At 39.7% G+C, this 18,814-nt stretch overlaps 1 protein-coding gene across 2 annotated transcripts in view; it reads right to left on the bottom strand.

Moving 5' to 3' along the window:
- SATB2 (SATB homeobox 2) overlaps positions 1-18,814 on the bottom strand; it is a 187,505-nt gene that overhangs the window by 68,888 nt on the left and 99,803 nt on the right. For both annotated transcript variants that reach the window (XM_059168491.1, XM_059168490.1), the window contains one exon: positions 2,700-3,172. In XM_059168491.1, coding sequence (XP_059024474.1) covers positions 2,700-3,172 — 473 coding nt within the window. The remainder of the gene's footprint in view (positions 1-2,699; positions 3,173-18,814) is intronic.

The following is an 18,814-nucleotide window of genomic DNA, read 5'->3' as shown; positions in this document are numbered from 1 at the left end:
CACACACACACACACACACACACACACAATGCAAAATAAAGACTAAAAGATGCACCCTTCCACTTTGTATTTAGCAATAACATGCAACAGACTTGTTCAAAAGAATCGGAGATTTTCATAACACAAGTTCAGATAACTGCGGACGCGCACAAATGCTGCTTGAGTGCTTTCGGTCAAAAAAAGAAGTCACAGGGTGCTATCTGGAACATGTGCAGACCTCTGTGAACCTCCAAACGCGTTTTTTTTTTAAGATGTCAACTAAGTCTGTCAATAATAGAATGTATAAATTAGCTAAGAGTCAAGGGAGCAAGAGATTTCCCCCTCTTGGTCTCCTGCCATACCTAATCTGTCAGCACCAAACCTCACACAGCCCCACTGTGCTTCTTCCCTTCTCCCAGTCCCCTGGTTCCGACATTCCTGGAGTCTCTTACCAAACCACAGTGCTTGGTTCCATCACTAGTTCATGCCTGTTAACTTAAGCTGAGTCCCCAAACTACTGGGTAATTCCTTCGATCTCGGACTGAAGCCCCATCACATTCAAACTGTCAACACACTTCTGGCCTCCTTTTCAACGCCAGCTCCTGGAAAGAGTAATTTTGCAGCCCTTGCTTCTGTATCGTCAACGGTTAGTCACTCCTTAACTCCTAAATTCTGGCTCCTGCCTTCTCCACTCTAATGAAATTATACTCTCAGTTTGCCAAAGATCTCTCCCAACCAATCGGCAAGTTTCATGGCAGGGTTCAAGCTTCTTGCTCCCAGATGTCTTAGTCTTGCACACATGGACAAGTCTCCCGGAAACTCTGCTCATGTTCTCTGTGCTCTCACTACTACCTCCTTAACCTTCCGTCCACACCTGCTCCCACCTTTACCAGCCTTTCTTCTGTCTCTTTTCCAGGGCAGAGGAGTAGTGATTTTTTTTCTCCTCCCTTTCCCAACTCTCTAAATCTCAGGCTCTGTCAATAAATTTCTAATCTCTTTCTCCAGCCCTGAAAACTCTTTTTAGCACCAAACTCATATTTTCAATGACTTCTGCATCCCTTCATTTAAGAAATCGGCCAGCACTTCAGGGTCAAAACAGCCTAATCCACAATAATCACTCAAAACTTATTCCAACCATCTCTTTCAATGTTCTCGATACTTGAAGTAATTATGATTTATTCTCTGTCACGAGGCTCAAACCTTGGCATTATGGTGGCTATACTTTCTGTCAACTTTATTTGCACAGTGCTTCCTGACTCTGTACTCTATTTTTACCACCACCAGCCTCGTTCCAAACTTCTACACATTTCAGCTGGACACAGGGCCGCTTTCTAAATGATATTGCTACCCTCTTGCTATCATGAGATCCGATTCTGATTACTAGATCACAGCATATTCCTACATAAGACCTCCAGTGGTTTCCAGTGCCCTATTAAAGTTCAAAGTTCCTAGCATGGCCCTAAGACATTTTTTGATCTGTTTCCACCTTTTAAGTTTTATTATCTGACTTTGCTATCGACTACCAACTATTCCCAAACGTGCCTGACTTGGCACTTTTCTCATTAATTCCTTTAGCCTAAAATACCCTTCTTTTCCATCTTTTCCTGTTAAATTCCATTTATCCTTCAAGGTCTAAGTTTCCAGCAACTTAATACTGAAGTCAGGTGTTTACAAATGTGTTGGCCCACACTGTTTTTCATCTCTACATCTGCATAAAGCTTAGCTTCTTGCCTTGCAATTAGGAGAGTGACAAACTTCAACCTACTGTCCTCTTGAAAGCACTATATTCATCCTCCTGTGAGGATTCCCTGCCCCCAGTTCCTCATGGAGCTATAACCCACTACAACCACAGTTCTTCTCCTACACTATTCACATTACTTCTCATTTTACTTTCGTTATCCAAATACATTTTTTTAAAATTACCAGGTCATTAGCTCCTTGAGATTAGCATTTTAATTTTTTTGTTATTCATATAAGGACTAAATTAGTGGTTTTCAAAGTATGACTCCCAGGCCAGTTGTATCAGAATCATCTGGGACTTGGATACAAATGCACATTTCCAGGTACTACCCCGGACTATGGAATCAGAAACTCTGAGATGAGGGGCTCAATAAAACAAGATATACATAAATAAACTGTTTAACTTTTTTTTATCCTTTAGTATTACATTAACATGTAATACTCCCAAAACATCAAAAAATATGAGTAAACTATCCATTACCATTTTATCAATATCTTAACTTTAACTTATATATTCTGAAAGTTTTTTTTAATTACAGAAATTATGAAATTAATGATACTCTTTTTATGAAGTTAAAAAATGAGGCAAATAATAGATTGCATATGCATAAATAGTTTTAGAGCTAGTTTTTAAAACACAAGTGAATGATAACCACAAAATTCAAGATGGGGGTTGCACCTGGGGAAAAGACAATGGAGAAGATAAAGGAAGAGAGAAGCACATAGGCCCAAGTCACGGGTAACACTGGGTCCTGAGTTGGGCGACAGGTTCACAGATGTTCATTACCCTACTGAAATTAGTTAATTATGGTCATATATGGATCAATGATGACAGTATTTCCCAAACTAAGGATGATTAGTTAATCCTGAGTGCTCTGACATCCATAAACACTTTTTTGAAAGGGATAAAAAAGATGTCACAATTCTGTCCTCAGTATTACTCTTAAACCACCAATTACCAAGTTCAAAGCTAATCATACCTGTGTGCGGTTGAATGCCACTCTTGCAAAGACAGCTTGGGACACACTTGCCCTCTTCAGCTCATCTCTGACTTGCTGGTAGATATCTGGAGACACTTCTACGGAAGAGTTGGTTGGCTCTGGCTTAACTGCTCTGGGAATGGGCGGATGGTTCAGGAACTGCTGGTTGATGGCTTGAGGATGCTGGTGAGCCAGGAGCCGGCTAACAGCAATCTGTTGGTTTATCAGATGGGCCATGGCTATTTGTTGCCTAACAAGTTGTGGACTGAGCTGGGGAGAAAGAAGGCCAGGGCTCATGATGGGCTGTAATGCGGGCACTTGGTTTCGGATTGGAGTACTGTGGTGGATTTGGCTATGAGGAGACTGTTCGTTGGTTTTCCCCAAGGATGCCAGCTGGTTCATATTTGGTAAATGCATTGGACGCTGGCCCAGAACACAATAGTCTGAAAGGTTTTCTCGTTCCACTCTTTCAACTGTTAAGAGATAAAAATGATAATTCATCATTATTTTCATTGGTACTATACCAATTTATTGCTACTATACATAGTACTGAATTATCCTATATTTGGTATATTAATGACGTAAGCTTTTTTCATGCAAAGCTGGATGCCCCAGAGTAAAAGTGAGTTATCCCTCCCTGCAAAATGTGTCAGTACTAGATTTTTTCATAGGTGATATGAAAATAATAATATTTACTTCATTTTTCTTAAATTCTTAAAAGTGGGCATTATATTGAATAACCAAGACAGAAACCATTAAGCATGATAAATTCTAATCCTCTCATATTCCCAAGCTCTCTCATCTCCCTCATCACCCTCTGTTATAAAAACACCAGCTGTTCTCATCTTCTGCAGTTTGTGGTTAATGGTGTAGTTCATGGTTATCAGGAAATGACAAGGACAACATCTCCTGCCAAATTAACTGCCACCTCCTAATAAAATCTCACATAGTAAGTATTACACAACTATGGGAACATTCATAGAAAATGTGTACCGTGGAGTATATCCTTTTATCTACTCACTTGTTATCTTTGTTATAGGAATAGTTCTTTAAGAAATAGGTATGTTAATAATAGTGATATGCACTAGGATAAGGAAAAAAATCTCATCATATTAATAACATTGCCTTGACTTTCCATTAAGTAAGATCTCCCCCTCCCCTCCCCCAGGATATCTTCCTTATTACATTTTATTGTACTTTACTAGTAAAGATTTAAGGAATAACTTGGAAAAGCAGAAGAAAAAGAAAGTGAGTACCTTATACGTTCAAAAATGAGGCACATTTTTTTCCACTCCCAAGAATATTTCCCAGAGAAGAGCATATCACCTCACAGTCAAATTTCATTCTCTTTTAAGATTTTGCTTATAAATTTCAGAGAGAGAGAACAAGCATGCACAGCTTGCTGCCAGTGAGGGGCAGAGGGAGAAGCTGACTCCCTGCCAAGCATGGAGCTGATGCGGGGCTCGATCCCAGGACCCTGGGATCAGGACCCAAGCCGAAGGCAGATGCTTAACTGACTGAGCCACTCAGGTGCCCCTCATAATCATATTTTTATCTAAATCTCAGTATCACATTATTATGTAAAACAAAGGTTGGCTTGAAGAAAATGTACTAGGCTGAAATAACCTTCATCATTACTAGTTTTAAACCCTTACAGATGAAATTTAACAAACTCTGGTATTTTTTTTTTTTTAAGATTCTATTTATTTATTTGACAGACAGAGATCACAAGTAGGCAGCGAGGCAGGCAGAGAGAGAGAGAGAGGGAAGCAGGCTCCCTGCTGAGCAGAGAGCCCAATGCGGGACTCGATCCCAGGACCCTGAGATCATGACCTGAGCTGAAGGCAGCAGCTTAACCCACTGAGCCACCCAGGTGCCCGCCAAACTCTGGTATTTTTAAAAACATTTATTTATTTGAGAGAGAGAGAGAAAGAGTGGGAGTGGGGAGCGGCAGAGGGAGAAGGAAAAGATTCTTAAGCAGACTGAGCTGAGCACAGAGCCTGATGCTGGACCCTGGGCTCCGTCTCACGACCCTGAAATCATGACCCAAGCTGAAATCAAGAATCTGACCCATAACCAACTGAACCACCCAGGTGCCCCAACAAAATCTGCTCTTTTGAGCAAAAATTTCAAACAGATTTAGTAATTATTTCTTACAATTGCAAATGCTGGATATAATCATGTAAAAGCCTATTAAGATTAAAGAACAAGAGATCAAAAGTAGTCACCTATATAGCATAAATTTTACGAATAGCTGTCCCACTATTGTGCAAATGATCCCGTAGCTTGGCATAATGTTTACAATGGCAGAATCATATTTGTATCAAAAGTTCAAAGTCTCAAAAACAACTTGAGAAGAAATGGTGTGTCCTAGAAAACTGGGTAAATGATTCAAAACATGGGGTTTTGTAATGACAGACACCAGTGAAGAATTTGAATAAAATCAGTCAATGAACTTTAAAAGCAGAAAAAAATAGTATTTCTAATTAATATTTTATGTACTATATGATTTTAAAATACATATGTAGACATCATTTAATTGTTAATTAAAATGTTGGTAAATATCTGATCATTTTATCCAAATGTTTTTGGGTTTTACATATTTAAAACTTCTGACTGGGAAAATAAGTGTTAGTGTCTTGGGATCACCTTAGATTCAGACATACACGATATTTATTCCTACTTTGCTTAAAAAAAAAACCAAAATGAATGATTAACTTTCCTATGAACCCCCAAATAAGTAAAGTTTATCTTAGACTTGTTTAAAGGCTCAATTTCTAATTTAATCCCTTCAATGTAATTTGTTTAGTAGTATTCACCTTTCTTCCACAAGGTTCAAGGAGAACAAATCATTTTAATCTTATCCTCTAAATGCAAACATTTCTCAGTCATTGTATTAATTAAACTTTAAGGTATACAATCTTAAAACTAAACCAAGCAAATGGTTGAGAGGCTTCAAAAGGTGATGTAACACAGTTTCCACACGACAGGATTCACTACTATGATTCCCTTACGAAAGAAGGAGAGGAGCCACGCACTGTGTCTGGAGTAAAGTTGTACTTTATAGACAGAAGTACTTGGCATCTACTAGACACTTGGTTCACTTTTGCTTAATTCCTTTTTAAATCAGCCAAAATAAAGGCAAATTCAAATATTAAATTATGTTTTCAAGTACTTAAGAAGTAAAAGTTTATCCCTTTCTTTTTCTTCTTAAAAAAAAAAAAAAAATAGAACCATACATTTACAGCATGCACACTTTGATTGAAAGCTAACTTCCCAAAATTTCGGTATTTACATTCTTTGGTGGTTTAATTACACTTTCTTGAAATATATCTAAATATGGGTACCTGGGGGGCTCTGTCAGTTAAACATCTGACTTTGGTTCAGGTCATGATCAGGGTCCTGGGATCAACCACCCCTCCCCCCTATACCCTGTCAGTCTCCCTGCTCAGCGGGGAGTCTGCTTGTCCCTCTGCCCCTCCCGGATGCTTATGTCTCTCTCCATCTAATAAACAAATAAAATCTTTTTTTTTTAAAAGACTTTATTTATTTATTTGACAGAGAAAGAGAGAAGGGGAGAGAGAGAGCACAGCAGGGGGAGAGGCAGAGGGAGAGGGAGAAGCAGGCTCCCTGCTGAGCAGGAACCCAAACGTGGGGCTCCATCCCAGGACCCTGGGATCATGACCTGAGCCAAAGGCAAGCGTTTAACCGACTCAGCCACCCAGGTGCCCCCAAATAAAATCCTTTAAAAAATATAAAAAAGAAATAGATCTACATCACATTATTAATAAGAAAACTATGCACAGATCCAGTCATAATTATGCACACAATTAAGCGTTGTCAGAGCTCCAAAAAACTACATGAGTTGGTGCAGTTAAGAATCAGCATAATATCACTTCATCTTCCTTTAAGATTGTACATAGTATGTCCTTTTTCATATGCGTTCTCAGATCCTTATAATCTATTTAAAAATAGGGACTGTGGAAGTTTCCTTAAGGACATGCAGTGACACCATGAAGTACCAATTCCTTAGAAAACCATAACCATAATGAAGCAATTGCAAAGGCAACTGCCTACACCTCCAGGTAGAGAACAAAAGGCAGAGAAGCCAACTGCAGAGATACAGGGGAGTGAGAGAAATCCTGCCAGTCTAAAGGAAGTGGCCGCTACCTCGCCTTGTCCAGTTTTTGTCTTTCTCATATTGTCATTTCTTCAGATGTTTTCTCAAAAAAATGGAAAATCTGGATTACTACATGATAGTGCCTATTTTTGAAGGATTGGCAATTAATTCCATTTGCAAAGCACAACAATTGCCAAACAAAGCCTATCTGAAAACCAGATACAGTCTGTAGACTACCTCTAGGACTAAAGACACCCCTGAAGTTGTTAAAGAAAAAGATACTCAACAACACTCTTTGAAGACGGTAAGACAGACCTTAGACCTTATCCAGGACCATCGCAATAAGCATAGGGACCCCCGCAATGGGATTTTATGACAGGGAAGAGAGACCGGACTCCACCCCAAATACCAAATCAACACATGGGAACACCCTGCCAACGAGCAGGGTGGGGGTCAGTAGACAGAAAATCACTAAGAGGAAACATCAGGAATAAGGGCGGTTCTGGCTAAACTGACCTAACAGGGTTCTTTATGAAGACAGGCCACAGCGATCAGACATCACCTGGGGGGGGGGGTGGAAGATGGGGGAACCGACCAGATATTGAGGGGTGATCAGATATGGGGGGTTCAGGTTAAACTGACCTAGCAGGGTTCTTTACAAGGAAGTGCACAGATGGGCCATGGAGAAAATTTAGAAGACTGATTAAAAAATTTGGTCAAATGAAGAAACTTTGTCACTATTTTTCAGTGTCTCTCTATCTAAAAGCCAAGTTTTTTTACTTCCTATGAAGAAAGATTTTTTTTAAAAATCATCATCGTGACTTTTTTTTTTTTAAGATTTTATTTATTTATTTGACAGAGATCACAAGTAGGCAGAGAGGCAGGCAGAGAGAGAGGAGGAAGCAGGCTCCCTGCTGAGCAGAGAGCCCGATGCGGGTCTCGATCCCAGGACCCTGAGATCATGACCTGGGCCAAAGGAAGAGGCTTAAACCACTGAGCCACCCAGGCGCCCCTCATTGCCCTTTTAAGAACTGTCCCTCGTTGACTTTTAAGAATGCTTAACAATCAAATGCTGACCAACATGCTGCCACCTCCACGGACCAGAACAGTATATGGTTTCAGTAACAATTTGTACAGATTTTGCCAAACTTGAAAATCTTCATTTTTTTTTCTGCTACCACTCTCACAAAAAATATCAGAACACTATTTTAGCCCCTAAAGTCACAGCAGGTCAAAGACAAATGCTTTAAGAAAAGGTCAGAGGAACATCTCATCTAGTGTACCAGACTCCAACTGAAAATTGAGATTGTATGTTCATTATTTTTCTTTTTTCCCTTCTTCCTTCTTTCTTTCCTTCCTCCTTCCCTCTCTGCCTCTCTTTCTTTCTTTTTAAATGTATTTGAAAATAATCACAATAGCTGAAACGCAGACCTAACAGCAGTGCCTGATTTTGTGCTTTGCTTTGTCCCTCTAATAGAAAACATAACAAGTCTATCTTAAACTAAACCAAGTCCAAAGACAACACCTTGGCTCTGAGGGTCAATTTTATCTCTGCAATATTTGGCTGTGAAAAAGAAATCCTGGAAAAAAGGGAAGGATAAACTGTAGTCCCATTCTGATGATGAAAGCAATGTCCACAGTCACAATCAAAATTGTTCTCAATAAAGCCAAGACGTTTACTTATTAAAGAGACATAAAAAACACAACTACTTCCAGGGCTTTGAATCAGAGCTGCAATTTAATTCACACTGAATTTGATTCTACTGTTGCTGAAGTCCTGAAGGGGATCTGTGGGGTTGGGAAGTGCCTGGGAAGGAATGATGCCTCCAGCTTCAAGTCTGAATCCCAAACGGGATGTGGCTTGAGGCAATGTCAAGGCAAGAGGAGCTGAAATGGGCTGAAACATTTCTCTGCCTCATAGCTGAGAGGCCTTCTGTAGCTCTCCTAACCCCTGGGAAAGGATCTCAGAGTAGGGGCCTTGCAGATGAGCAGGTCAGATCTGGAGTCTGCTCAGGTTTCTGAGAAACTCAGAGTTCCAGGATACCTTACAGATTCCTCTGAACTTTCTGGGAATGAGTGAAAACTTCAGGAAATGGGAAACCATTATCTAACTGCTCTCTGAGTGGTTCTGGGATTCTATTTAACTCCAAAGTAGGAGAGCCCTTTGTAGCCCTGCATTAGAATTGCAGGAGCTTCTAGAGCCTTCCCAAGTTCACAGAGTTGATGTTCTAACCAAAAGCAGACTATGACCATTAGCTATTTAGTGGCCATCATTGCTGGTTAGGGCTGGTGGTTCATAGACGAGAAAGTCACACTCCTCCCCAGGAACTAATCTGCATTATAATTAAAAGATATTTGGCGCAAGAATCTCATTTTATGTAAGCAATTTTACCGTATACCCAGGAAGTCAAGTTTTTATCTTAATTATCACAAGTCCCTGATATATACTTATATTTCATGTACATTGTACATTTCAGGTACTATTCAGAAGTACAGTCCTTGAACCATCAAAATCCATATCACCCGGAAGACTGTTAGAAATACAAATTCATGGGCTCCAAATCAGAATCTTAGACTTCTTATGTACACTAAGATTCCAATGATTCTTATGTACACTAAAGTTTGTGCATCAACATCTCTGTCATCTGTGTATTATTGGCTTTTGGAATTCTACCAGATAGCTACCAGGTAATTTTTATGTACACTAAAGTTTGTGAATCACTCTTCTATCTTGTCTTTACATTGTTGTCTCTTTTTTTTTTTTAAGAATTTATTTATTTGAGGGGCATCTGGGTGGCTCAGTGGGTTAAAGCTTGTGCCTTCGACTCAGGTTGTGATCCCAGGGTCCTGGGATCGAGCCCCGCGTCGGGCACCCTGCTTGGCGGGATGCCTGCTTCTTCCTCTCCTATTCCCCCTGCTTGTGTTCCCTCTCTCACTGTGTCTCTCTCTGTCAAATAAATAAATAAAATCTTTAAAAAAAAACATATGTGGTAAGTCCTCAGCTTTTGCTGATGGTCACATTATACTAAAGAAGCACTGACTGGACACGGTATTAGAACCTGTACCCAAACCTGCATTCTACGACTTATTAGCTGTGGGGCTTCCTTGAGCAAGCTGGAGGTTCTCCGGCCCTCAGTCTTGCCGTAGGGAAAATATATATTATCTCAGAATTGTATGACCAAAGTTTAGATGATGAGTATCTATGTGAAAGATCTTTGTCAGAGCACTATTGTAAATTTCAGAAAATATCTGTATAATTATGATTAACAGATTAGGCTTCCCATTTCAAAACTTCCTGATTAAGATACTCTGACAAACGTCTGCTGTTTCTCAAAGGTCACCTAAGAAACTGCAGTCTTTTTTTTTTTTTTCAAGTAACTATGCCGTGGTACATCACAGCACTTTTAAAAATAAATCCTCTACTTTAGAAAGACTCATTATCAGTATAGAATCGCACACCTCACGGTATACACAGGAAGGTACTGCTATTCAGTTTCTCCAGATCAGGCTTAATAGTGCATATGCTGACCTGCAAATCAGGACACAGGATATATGGGATATAAAATGATACATCTCACAACTTTGAAATTAAATTTATAGAACTGCTACACAAATACTGCTTTAAGCTTCAAAAGTTAATGTGAATAAAAACAAAACAAATAAAAAAAAACCCTAAGGAATAAAATCCACTGTGAGTATATACATGTTACATTTACATTAACCAAAAGGAAGAAGGAAAATATTCTACTTTTTTTTTAAAGCAAATGTTTAATGTCTTATTTTTATTTCCCAGGGAAATGAGTAGGCATCGAAATGTCCACACTTTAAAAAAAAACAAAAACATAGTTTTTCCTCTTTAGTTCAGTTCTTTTCTCAGTTGGATTTCATTCTTTTTATTATGTCTATTTGCTGTAGATGCTATGTAAAGTAAACCTACTAAAATTTCAATACTCAAAATATAGTCCAATGACTAAATGTCCCAAAATATACTTGCTGAGAATTTAAAAGCAAAAGGAGACGTGTCTGATGGGCACACATCAGATGCCTGACAATCACAGTGAGACGGCATACGACGGACAGAAAGAACAAACGAGGGATGTTTAGGGCCTGGGTTCTAACTTCCGGGGTGATTTGGGAATTACCTGTAAAACAGGGAGGATTATGTGTATATTGGTTTGAATGCAACCTTCCAGGTGACTTACCTAATAGTAACTGCTGCTAGGATTTTCAGAAACAATTCCCTCTCTCAGAATATCCGCTTCTGCTTCTAGACTCTTCGGCAAGAATTTAAGACTTTCCTAAGGTATGTCTCTTTGCAAAACTCCCCGATTGCAACGAGAATAATAGTAGTTTATGTAGTGACATTCGCTGTAGATGTAGGATCACTCCTGCAGGTTTATCTAACAATACTACTTAAAAGACTGATAAAATTTCCAGAACCATGAACCTCGTGTTTTAATGCAAACCTTAACACAGTTGCTTTTGTGAAATAACCCTGGGGGTCTGTCCATACTTAGAAAGCAGTGGAAAGAAATGAACTGGGTAAAAGGCTTTGCACTGAGAAATTTCTGGAATTTCTGGCCTATGGATTTTTCCTAAAACCATTAAGATGCTTATGCAAATGTAAGTGGATTAGCATTAATGAGTGCTAATGGATTCCTTAATAAGATAACAGTCCAGTATTCCCTAGAACATCTCCTGGAAACCCAGGGTAGAAGAATAGAAGCGGGGGGAAGGGAAGGGGGAGAGGATGCAGAATTTCTCTGCGACTCCTTCAACTCAAAACGTACTCTGGAAGTGATATTACAAGGGCATGACATGGGTTTGCCTCTGGCACTCTTGTTAGAAAAGTTGCCAATCAAATTGATAATTTCGAATTGACACCCAAACCTTGGAGTATAGACAAAAGATACTCCTGAGTGTATCAGTGCCTTGGACCTTCATACCTCCACCCCAAATTCCTTGCTCCCCAACCCTTAGGTCCAAAAACTTAGGAGTCCAACTTTAAAGACAACAATCCCATCTAATACCAGAGAGGTCAGATAATTTGTTCAAGGTCAAACAGCTGTCCAAATGCAGATAAATATTTAGGAATATTCAAAATGATTAGGGCTCCTGGCACAAGGCCTCATAACCATGATAAACCACAGAACCAGTAAAAACTTGGGTTTTTTCTTCTCTTTCTCTGTGTTACTCAAAGTTAACTTCTCAGAGCCTACAGATGTCACAAATACTTCCTAATGAATTTTCTTTAGAGAAAAATGTGCATTTTAAGTGCAGAAATTCTCCTAACTGTCTTGCTCATATGCCTCTTCTAAAACACACTGGCATTTCCAGGAACATGAAAGCCTACAGTTGGTACAGCAGTTGAGGCACTGAGCTAAACTCCATACAAATCACTGTCATTGAACTCTCACAACAGTATGACAGCGATATTATTATGACCACTTTCCTGAAGACCGTGAAGCTCACAAAAAATAATGTCACATACCTATTCAAGGAAGAGTCACACTCAAACCTACATCTTTAGGACCTTAAACTTTTGTTCCACTGCTTATGCGAAAAGGCCCAACTGGGGGCATGTGGTTATTATTAATCCTAGGATTTGAGTCAGGACTTATCTCCTTTGCTACAGAAAAGTCCTGCCTTCTATTTGATGCCCGTGCACGCAGCCAGGAGGCATGTACGCCCATCGGTGACATGAGGAGGGATGGGTTCTCTGAACAGCGAAGGTACAACCTGATGCCTTCCCCGTATGCTTGTAAACCTTTCTGATGTGACCCATTGAAAAAGCTAATCAGTTCTACAAAGAGATTAAATCACTGATTCCTCAACGATGGAATTAGCGAATCACTAAAACAGGATTATCCCCGTTTGTTATTTTAATTCCTATAACAAGTATTTATTAATCAACTATTATGTGCCAGAAATGATGCTAGCCCCTAGAGATACAGTAGTGGGTACTATTAGTTTCAAATACTCCACTCTGATTTGCTTCAGACATTTTAACTCTTTGCTACACATAGATGGGCTTGTAACACCTGCCTATATATATATATATATATTTTTTTTAATTTCTTTTCAGTGTAACAGTATTCATTGTTTTTGTACCACACCCAGTGTTCCATGCAATCCATATCTTCCCTTCAAAACCCTTAGATTGTTTTTCAGAATCCATAGTCTCTCATCACCTACCTATAATTTAAAATGCATTTCTATTTGATGATAAAACATAGTTTCCTTGCACCCCAATTCTGTTCATTATTAGCAATTTATTCTAGTCATGTATAATATAAATTCACACTCATTATATTTATTTTCATGATTCTCTCCCATTCTCTTTTCTTTTTTAATTTTATTTATTCATTTATTTGACACAGAGAGAGAGACACAGAGAGAGAGGGAACACAGGCGGGGGTTGGGAGAGGGAGAAGCAGGCTCCCTGCTGACCAGGGAGCCTAATGCGGGGCTCGATTCTGGGACCCCGAGATCATGACCTGAGCCAAAGGCAGACGCCCACCAACTGAGCCCCCAGGTGCCCGTCTTTTATTTTTCTTGCAGCCAAAAAAGCTTTGTTCCAAAGTGCGTGTCATCAGCACGACTCCCACCTGACTGATGAAAAGACACGAATCACACGACGGAGAGCTCTGGCAGATAACTCTTTATAAACTGTCAATATGAAGTGTTTCTTTGAAACATGTAAATAATAAGAAATAAAAAGTGGTACGTACACTCACGTAAGAAGGTAATAACCATAAATTCTGGTATGACTGAACCATATGAAATTGGCAATACATAATTTTAAGCTACAAAAATGGCAATTTCATATGCTTCAACCTGATATTTACTTTGACTCTTCTCCCTGAACCGGGTTACATACTATCACTAAACAACCAGAGTGTCCACCCAAAGTCTTTCACTGAGTAAAATTCTTTTTCAAAGGTATCATAACACTAACTTCTCTGACAAACCCTAACAGCATCCCACATGCTAATTCTGAATACGCCCCATCACTGAAAAGATTTCTGATTTATTCTGTCCTGGTCGATAACTGAAATACAAAGTCAATCTGTACAAACTGAGGTACAAAATCCATTTTCTGTTAACATGATTTGAGAGCTAAAGCTAATATTCCGTATATATCAAATATAAATCCCACACCATTAAAAAGAAAAAAAAAACTATAACCAGAAGAGCTCACTAAATATAATTAAAGAAAAATATTAGGAGTCTGAAAGGGCTGAAGGGCAAAAGGAAAAAAACAAAAAGCTAAGTCTTTTAGGACTACAAAAGTTAAAGATTTGTTTTTCTCTAAATTTGTTAAAGAGAATCTGTCTCTGGGTTGAGAACTTGCTTGCAAAGTCTCTGCCTAGAGCAAGATATTCAGAGCCAACTTGTTAACTCCTAATAAAACAAGGCTTGGAAGGAAAATGCTTCCAGCCCCATAAGCAAAGTGTACCAGCCAGCCCTGTGATAATACCATACGACTGGTTTTCTTAGGTGTATTTTCCCCTTATTATCAACTTCCTTTTTCCATCATATAAGATCCACAAAAACATATACATCTACCATAAAGCACTTGAAGCTGGACACCTCTGTGCTTTGGCAAAAAAAGCTCAGAGGACCTATTATGTTCCATGGAAAAAGTGAGTGTTACTCACTTTCACCCTTATTATAATCTCAGCCCTCCCCATCTGAACACCACTGTCCCTTTTGGTTTGATAACATTGACCATTTCGAGTATTCCTGGAGCTTTCTGTATAGGTTAAAGCTAATTACATCTAATAATATCTTTGTTTTTATTCTTTATTTTAATCTGAAACTGTAATTTCAGAGGTGAGTTCAGCACAGGAGAAAAAAAACAGCATTTCAGAAACTTAATATTATTGTTTAGGAGCATTCTACCTTTGCCAGTTGGCATTCTGTGTGTATTAATTCTTTAATTCAACCAATTAAAGAAAAGTTAATCAAAGAAAAAATAAACCCATAATTCACTCTTTTCCATTGGCCTTTCTCTTTGCTTTTTACAGGACTTAAATATTTCAGGCCATTATTTCAAGGAAAATATTCAATAAACTAGCTGGAAAAACCTCAAAGGGATGCTTTTTGTAGGCTACATATATGGTCCCTAATTTTTACTTAACAAAGGTGTTACTGTCTTTTTCAGTGGAATTGACTATTGCTAAATCTTTAGCTCAATAATAACTAATAGAAAAAAGGAATGATTTTAACCCATTACTAATTTGCTAAGGACATTTGTAATATGAGTTAAACAGGCAAAGATTGTCTTTTTTCTCTCAACTGAGACATCGGATAGCAAATAAGATTAGTCATAATATCATATGTGTACAAATAAAACTGTCTTAAATGCATATGTTCAAATAAGTTCATATATTCAATTCAATTCGATTACTATTTACTAAAATAAGCCCTTACAATGTTCAAAGTCCTATGTTCATAGGAATCTGAGGAGAGCACAAAATAGATGCGTCCCTAAGATGTTCTTTGAAAAAACCTGCAGTCTAGTAGTGGGATTATTCAAAACTAAGTCAAGGGGTGCCATGGTGGCTCAGTCCTTTAAACGTCTGGCTCTTGGTTTCAGCTCAGGGTTGTGGGATGGAGCCCAGGGTCAGATTCTGTACTCAGGGGAAGTCTGGTTTAGATTCTCCCTCTAGCTCTTCCCCCTCCCTCCCCCACCCCTACATGCACAAATTCTCTCCCTCTCACAAATAAATAAATCTTAAAAAAAAAAAAAAAATGAGTCGGGCACCTGGGTGGCTCAGCAAATTAAGCCTCTGCCTTCAGCTCAGGTCATGATCTCAGGGTCCTGGGATCGAGTCCCGCATCGGGCTCTCTGCTCTGCAGGGAGCCTGCTTCCCTCTCTGTCTCTCTGCCTGCCTCTCTGTCTACTTGTGATCTGTCTCTGTCAAATAAATAAATAAAATCTTTAAAAAAAAAAAATGAGTCAAGGTTACTATAGAACATGGAACTTTAGAAAGGTGACAGCTTGAAAGGCCTGACGTTAGAACTCATCGCCTGACTTAAATTCTATATGAGTCCAGATTCATCTACTTCCTTAGGAATTCAGGATTCCTAAATCAGATCATCTCAAATTCCTGCAAAAGGTGAAATGAAGGCCTATCACCAGTCAGGTGAATGACGAGTTCAACCGTGCCGAGCACAGGCAATTCTCACGTTCATCCTATAGCTTCTTACATAGCATTTGTACTTAGCTTTGAGCACCCTGTGAATTTAAGTGCTTTTCAGCTTTTAACTGTAAATCATCGAAGAAAAAATAAATAATTTTTATTTAATTGATCATAAAACTAGAGAATTCTCTGACTCTAACCCACTGATTTTCCCAAAATAAGATGATGTCACCACAATCATACTAGATTTTTAACAAGCCGGACATTTCCTGGTCTACCTAAAAACTCATTTCACAACTCTGTAGGTTCTTCATCTGGGCAGGACAAATGGAAATCTGAAACTCTGAGAACTCTAAAGCACACTGTAAGAAAAAGCTAAGAACTAAAGAAACCTGAACCTCCATAAACCCCTAACAGTGTCACCTCCTTCAGTTCCCTATGCTCCCACTGTTACCCAAATACGGTTGGTCCAGAATCTGTTTCAGGCATTCTCCGCACCAAACCCCATCCCAACCATTCTCTCTCACTGCAGATAATCACAACAGCCCCCTACAGTGTAAGACGCCCCATTCTTTACCCTTCCCTCCATCTTCAAAACCTGTCTCCTCGTCCATCTTCTTTCCTTTAGGTTCTAAAGACAACGTGGCTATTTCTCTTTCCCTTAAAGGCCAAGCATCTTCTGTGCCTCAGATCCCATCTTTCCTTGTTTGTGAGCTCCTGCTTGTCACCCGTCTCCCTCTCCCGAGCCTTTGCCTCCGCCTTTGCCTCCACTGTCTCTCTCTTGAATATGGGGGACAGGGCAGGGAGTATGTGTTCAACTTAATCCTAATGCTGCAGTTAGCTGTTTTATATCCTTTCCTGACTAAGCCAGTTTCTTCTCTCCTCATTGCCGTGCCACCTTCCCTTCTTAGCTGCATATATGCTCCCTTTGTTGTCACACTATGAAGAAACAGCTCCCTCCAATGTAATCATGGTCCCCTTTTTGTCAAAGCTAAGAACCTCCAAATACCTGTTCCCCTTCTCCTCCTCTTGGCACCCTTGATAACATTTGTCCAGTAGTGACCCATCTTGCCTGTCCTCCATGAAATCTCACTTTCTTCCTAACCATATCTTCGTAACCCATGGCCCTTTTCTTCTCAAAGCTTCCAATCTCCTCCTGTGCTCATCTTCTTCTTTTAGCGAATGCTCTTTGGGTGGGATTTTAACTATCATGTCAAAAACACTGACTCCAAAATTCATTCTCTAGTCCTGTCCAATGGTCAGCAAGTTCCACATCTTGAATGGCCCAGTGGATATCTCTACCTAGTTCCCCAACTCTCAGTAAGTTATAAGACATGGATCAATTTATATTGTCCTATCTCTGTCAAAACTACGAAGAGTCACTTAAGCTCAAAACCTTGAATTCTACTTTGATTTATTTTTCTCTCTACCACACACATCTGGCACTGGCCGTTTCTCTTTCTCACTGCTGCCATCAAAAGCCACAGATGGCCGCAATAGATTCCATTTTGCCGACTTCCTCCCAGGTGCACCTACTGCCCTGTCCCTCCCAGCTGCCTCCTCCCTGCCATACACACTCACCCCCACGCACAGAGGACTGCTAAAGAAATTTCTTTTTTATATCACCGTTTACATGGTATTACTCCCTTGCTGAAAAACTTTCATCGATTCTCAATATACCTCAACCGCTTTCAGAGTTCCCCAAGGTAAGGTCCCAACCTTATTTTTTCATCATTAGAACACCAATATTACCCCCAGCCAGATGCCCCCAAAAATCTCAGCTCCTTTACAAACGTTTGATGCTATCAACCCCACACCTAGCTTTTCAGTTTCACCGATTAAAATGTTAGCCACCCCGGGCATCACAGGATAGTGCTGCGATAAAGGTACTGTCATTCTAGACAGAGTGAACAACCACCAATATTTTCTAGACATTCATGCTCTTTTGCACCTCTGCATCTATACCGATGAACTTGGCAATGGCCTGAAGTGTTCTTCCTTCTCCTTCTCTCCTGGCAGAACTCGACTGTCCTTAAGATGTAACTCATGGGCTGCTTTTCAAATTACCCTCCTCTCCGACCTAACACTTGTTAGGTAAAACTTACGGACCATTCTCTGTGCTACTATAACACAGTTTATACTACTGCTCTACATTCGCCAGATGGAGGGCTGCCTCCCCTGCTAGGTTGACAGCGACCCAACTAGAGGCTGGAACCACATCTTATGTGCTTCTGGATGTTTCTCACTGCTTTTCGCCGTGAAAATGGCCTGTAGTAGAAGCACTCACTAAACATTTAATTAAAAGGAGTTCTGTAACTGTGACTAATTATCTCGCAAGGAGGGACTATGCAACGTTCCCTACTTAGAATCCTGCCAGGTACATAAAGTTGATGCTCAAACTAATTTTACAGATGCTGGCTTTTTGAAACCAAGAGCTGTGTCTTAAACTTCTTTCAAATAGTAATTATCTATGATAGATGAATGGATGGACAGAGGAGTAAGGAAAAAACATCATTTTCCCCTTTCCGTCCTTTCAAAACGGCATCATAAATAGTATACATATAAGGAGATAGCAAGTTCCTTTCTTTTTGCCTACAAATCATATTGTTGACAAATGAATGCTTCACATTTTAACATTTATGCCCATTAATGAACAAACAAAGTTCAGGCCAAAGAAGGAGCTGTCAGGACAGCCAGAATGAGCTTCGTAAGATCCAAGCAAGGAACCAGCCGTAGCTCGGGGCCCTGGCATTGCCCCACACGCCATTCTTCCACTCCCGACACTACCAACATGTCTCTAATCGGGGGGCCAAACCGGCTAACGTGAGTGATGCATGAACACCAGT

This window comes from Mustela lutreola, chromosome 3 (assembly GCF_030435805.1).
Source record: "Mustela lutreola isolate mMusLut2 chromosome 3, mMusLut2.pri, whole genome shotgun sequence".
In the NCBI taxonomy this organism is placed as follows: Eukaryota; Metazoa; Chordata; class Mammalia; order Carnivora; family Mustelidae; genus Mustela; species Mustela lutreola.
Note: the sequence above shows the minus strand (reverse complement) of the source record. Positions and strands in the feature narration are given on the sequence as shown.